Here is a 5721-nt window from a genome sequence, read left to right as displayed (position 1 = left end):
TAGCGCTATTTTTGGCAATGTTGCAAACTGGCGTTTCAAGTTGATATGCATGTTTAATGGTAATTTTAAGGCTGAATGTGCAGTTCGTCCGCCTTCTAATAAAGTTGCTGCTATTCCAGATGAAGCCAACGCTAGGGCTACCTCATTTTTGCGATCGGATCTTTGCTAATAGCAATGAAATTATGAAAGTTTTCCCAGTACCCCCAGGAGAATCAAGAGAGTAAATCCCCCCAGACCACTGTTTACAGCTTGTGTTAAACGATCGTACGCAATCCTTTGTTCTTCGTTCAATTGCGGAACAGTTGTGTGAACTGCTTCGGTCATAGCTTGAGTATCGTACTGGAGTTCTCTGCAAACGAAAATATGCGCCAAATAGCCTCATTGCTGCTTACATAGCGACCCATTTGATAGTGAGACACTTCATCATTTGTGTTTGTTACTGCGAACATGACCATGTCGCTACCTTTGTTAACATATTTACATATGTACTTTATGGATTTCACAGAGTTACAAAATTCTACATTGATGTGAGCTTCAAAAGTTTTGGACAATATGGGCGAGAACGGCACAATCCAACGATTGTCTACATGAAAATCTTGTCCTTTTATCTTGACATCTACAGATCGTCCACCGTCCTCAACTGATCGCCGACGATACGATGGGTAACCATCGATTCCCGAGATGGTTTCAGCAAGCAAGCTTCTCGGGTACCGTTTGGAGCACTTGCCGTCGATCATACAGGGTGAGCTGTTGTTAAAAACTCCGCAAGGTCCATGTATCATGTGTTTAGTTACTATCGTATACAATTTTGGGTCAACAGTTTCATCAGAAATTTCGGCTGAAATAATGGAATCAATTTCTTCTGGCCTTATTTTGTCAACCAACCAGACTAATATATGAGCATGTGCATGTGCATTTGCCACTCAACAGAGTACATCCAACAACGTACTTGGCCATACACACGATGCTTTGTAATGAAATTCATTAAAGATTTTAATTTTTGCTTGTAAACTCTGGCTGTGATGTCATGCCTATCAAGTGGTGTTTGGTTGTGTAGCAGTTCTTTTTTTATTTCAATCCATTGTGGGTTACAGGTGAATGTAATAAATAGGTCTGGACGGCCATACTTTCGAACATAAGACATCGCATCTTGAGCGTACTCGTGCATGTGGCGCGGGCTTCCGATGTAAGTTGCCTGTAAAATTGTCATTCTTCCTACATTATTTACATTGCCGTCAGCATTGACTGCATCGCGAAGATGAATGTACTCTTCAGATCGAAGCTGCTGTTGGTTAAGACGGATGTATGTCAATCTTTCAGTCTCAATTTTGACGTACATGTCCACTGCATACTGATGAAAGAGCCGTTGACACATCAAAATGTGATTTACTTCACCTTCACGGATCATGAGTCTGTATGCATAATAATTCATGGCACTGACTTTTTTGTGTGTATCAGCACCTGGAAGTACATATGATAAAAAAATACATTTATATATTGAACATATAAAATATTTTATTTTGTATAATCTAATTACCTGTTGTTGGATTAACCATTTTGATATTAAAATGGTACCCATCTTCTTCCTGCCAGAAAATTAATGGGTATTGTAAAGCATCATAAGCTCTATGCGTTTCATATACACGTTTCAATTCATTGTTCCGGCGATGAAGTACAATATCTCAATATTTCTTGATTGCAAATTCTCTCCAACAACGACAATAGCCACTTCATCTATTGTGGGTGAATTAAACCTCCTTGCATGCTCTACAGCAGGTGTTTTGTCGGCTCTTATTACAATATTATGGCTGTCTGATGGCATCCGATCTAGTGCCATTTTGAACACCTTCACTAATTCATTATTCTCGTGAAGAAATGTTTGCAGTTTTTGGACAGTGGTTCGCTTGATGGTTGGATTATGACCACAACGTGTATCAACTTCCACATCTTGATTGCCCATAAAATAAATTTGCAAAAATTTATGATCTGCATGTGGCACTGGCAGCATTGCCCCCAGTAGGTGATGAATTTGTCCTTGTATCTGTAAATGTTTAAGAACTGGTTAAATTAATTGTGATACAAATACAAATTATAATTTCACTAAAACAATTATGGTATACTACCCTTGAAAGTAGGCATGAACCCGTCTTTCTACTATATGCGTTGCACCAAACGATGTCATTTGGAAGAATTATTATATTTTTGGATGTTAGCCAAGAAGTGTTTAGACTCACTTTCCATTCCATTAACTAATGAGTGTAACGGTTCAGGTGGTGGAACCAATTGAGGCAATTGTACATTGCCACCAGCACAACATAATCCTGCAGGTTCACTACTGTACTTTAATGCTTTACTATGTTGACAAATGATTGACATTTCTCCAATCGTCACAGATTTGTCGGCACTATAATCAAATTCCGGATCGTAGGAAAATGCTCCTGCGTCTGCGGAATCGATTAAATTCGTTATCCCGTGCTCGCTGCTGTTGTGATCGATGTGCACGAACTCGTTCCATTCTCCCCCTATCCACTTGATAGTTATTTACTCTTGAACGCAATTCTCCCATACTTGTACGACTGTTATCATTATCAGCATCTCGCTGATCATTAGTGCGGTTGGAGCGTAAAGCAGCTCGTTGCACATTTACACGACTTCGACGACCTATGTCAGGTCGTTTTCTTTTTCTCGGCATTGTAAGCAGCGAGAAGAAAATTACTTTTAGCAGTATTTCAATATTTCTCCAATTAAATGTTTCTTTTTTTTAACATGAGATGACAAAACCAAGGATGTTAAAGTAGGAGCGCAGCAAAAAGTCTCTAAATTTATGGACAAAACAATATGGATGTTCAGAATCTGGTGCAAATGGTCTTACATATTTGCAATTGCAAATGAGCGAGCATATTTTTGCTTTTACACTAACAAAATGTACAGCGATGCACATGCTACACCCTTGCAAAGAAGCAACACTAAAACGCCATTGTATTATTTGCAACACTGGTTTGCAAATTATCAGCTGTTGTCAAAAATAAAAGCAAACAAAGAAAAGAAATGGAGCAAACAGGTTTAAACAGAAAAAGAATTAAACGTGAAAAACCAAACAAAAAGTAGAGCGAAAAAGAAATCCAGAGTATACTGGACTTCTTGCAGGAAGCTCCAGCATTAGAGGTAAGTGATTTAAGTGATTAATTTCAACAATTTATGTAACAATAATTTTAATTTTAATAGGCACCAACAGCTCAAATTTTTTATAAAAAGCTCATTGAGAGCACAAAAATAGACGCAACGTGGGATTTATTACGGCGGAAAGTGCGGCACCTGAAGGCTTCATACAAAAAATCAAGCGAATGTCAACAGGAGCAGGCCTTCTTGAGTCTGATGCCGGGGCGTCGAGTGTTGAAGGTAAGCGTAATGAATGCGACAAAATTTTGTCTAATGTTTATATTTCAGGCAAAGTGTTGCAGATGTGCCCGCACTTTAATCAGCTTAAATATATTTTTGGGAAAAAAGCCACAAGTGAATTACCATTTGAAGTGGTTGATAGTGGCAGTACGTCTATAATGAATGAAAGCGCGGCCAGCCAAATACTGGAAATCACTTTTTCTGATGTCTGCGAAGAAATTGCGTCTCCAATTGACATTGAAAATCTACCACCAGGCAATGTAAGTGAAGCAAAAGATTTCGCGGAAAAAACGAAAAACATATTCCAAAATCGTCTGCTGCAAAACTTGTTGCTTTTTAAGTCGAGCGTAGGGAAATGTTTAAAATGAAGATGGAATAGGAAAAAGAGAAACATGAAAAAGACCACGCTTTAAATAAAAGAAGATTGCTTTAAATAAAAGAAGATTGCAAGCAGAAATTGAAAGAGGTAAAGCTGAAATAGCATTCAGGAACCGTGAATTGGATTTAAAAGTCTTAGAATTACAAAAGGATGAAAGATTAAAAAAACTTCAAATTGAAAAGGAGGAACGGTTACAAAAGTTCGAAATTGAAATGAAATATAAATATTCCTCTCAACAGTAATTTATTTATCTCTGTACTTTATTTATCTTTATATATTAAAATTTTACTGTTGAGTTGACTTATTTAATACGGTTATTGATGTTTTACTTTCTTCTATCATTCAAAGCGTTATCTTTTTCATGTTTATCTTGTACTAAATACTTAAATTAAAATAACCATTTATTTTGTATACAATAGTTTTATGTATAAATATATGTAATTAAAAACTGACAAATGAATTAAAATACATTTAAGAAAACATGAATGCGTATATGGCTTGTCTTTTAGTTTATCCAATATTGTTGGGTATATGCTCATCAGACTCAATAGAATCTTCGGTAGTAGTTGATGGATCTGAACCACCGTCGAACGAAGTGGAACCAGTATTAATTAAAATGTTGTGGAGAATACAGCAGACAACAAACCAATCGCAGCAGAATTTATGGTTTTTTTGTTAGATAAACGCATCCTTAGCTGCTTAAGGCTTCCAAATCTTTCTTTTAAAAGCCCAAAACAATGCTCTACTCTAACCCGGTATTTACTGTGCCGTAAATTAAATGCAATTCGGGCATTTCTATCCAACTGTCTTGCGTTGCTTCTGTAAGGGGTTATTAACGTTGCAGATAAAGGGTATGCCGAGTCCCCAGCAATCCATTGCTGTGAAGAAAAATACTGATCATTTTGTTGAAAGAGTGAGCTATTTCGATATATACGGTCATCATGCCAGCTCCCAGGGTGACCAACCACAACATGTCGAATTACTCGTTTATAGTCACAAACTATTTGTGCTTTTATTGAATATATGTGATTTCTAGAGAAGTATAATGTATGGTCTTTAATTGGCGGTTCTGCTAGTTTAATCTCGGTTCCATCAAAATATCCAATACAAAACGGTAACTCATCAAAGGTATCCGATACTATTTTCGATAGTTCAATTTCATCGAGCAAATATATATACTTAGATTGGTGACGCAAGAACTCTCTAAAGATTCTTTTTTTATTGTCGATATAGTTTCGCCATCTCCCACTCCAAAAATTTTCGCTATTTTTCTATATGCTGCGCTTTCTCCCGACGAACGCAATCGAAACAGTGTGATTGCTAATTGCAATTCGACAGAAAATTGCTTACATGAGTGCGCTTTGTTAAATTCCTTATCATTTTTTATTAAATCAACCAGCATATTATATTGGTCTCTATCTACTTTTAACATTTGGCGGAATCGGTCTTCGTCCAGTGTTGTCAAAATATTATTGCGCCAAATGTCTGACTTAGGTATTGTGCTTTAAACTCTTCGCCGACATTCCATAACAACAGTATATTGTCAGCCAATTCATCTAACACTGCATCCACTGCGTCATCATCACTTTCGATTTCTAGAAGAAAATTGTTATTAACAGAAATTCTGCATAAAAATATTTCTTACCTTCAATGTCCATAATTTCTTCAGCAGCTTCATCAATTAAAGCGTCAGTTAATTTTTCTCTAAAACCTTTTTTCGGCATATTTTCCAATTTGTGCGACAAACAATTTGTGTTTACAAACAATGTTTTTCTTCACCGATCAACTGTTAATTAATGGTATTTGCAAGGGTTGCACAGAAATCACAAAAAATACGTTCACTGTTGATGGTAAATATTTGCAATTGCATAATTTTGCAAACTCAGATGCACCAGCCTCTGAATTGCCCTAATGTAACTTTTTACATGAGATGACAAAACAAT

General features: G+C 36.6%; 1 protein-coding gene across 1 annotated transcript; it reads left to right on the top strand.

Annotated features, from left to right (window-relative positions):
- Positions 1–3229: 3229 nt before the first annotated feature.
- On the top strand, positions 3230–3767 carry LOC120781589. Its single transcript, XM_040113824.1, has 2 exons — positions 3230–3399; positions 3448–3767. Exons 1-2 carry the CDS (start codon positions 3345–3347, stop codon positions 3765–3767), a joined length of 375 nt encoding a protein of 124 aa, XP_039969758.1. The 5' UTR covers positions 3230–3344.
- The last annotated feature ends 1954 nt before the right edge of the window (positions 3768–5721 follow it).

This window comes from Bactrocera tryoni, unplaced genomic scaffold (genome assembly GCF_016617805.1).
Source record: "Bactrocera tryoni isolate S06 unplaced genomic scaffold, CSIRO_BtryS06_freeze2 scaffold_7, whole genome shotgun sequence".
NCBI classification, from domain to species: Eukaryota; Metazoa; Arthropoda; class Insecta; order Diptera; family Tephritidae; genus Bactrocera; species Bactrocera tryoni.
Note: the sequence above shows the minus strand (reverse complement) of the source record. Positions and strands in the feature narration are given on the sequence as shown.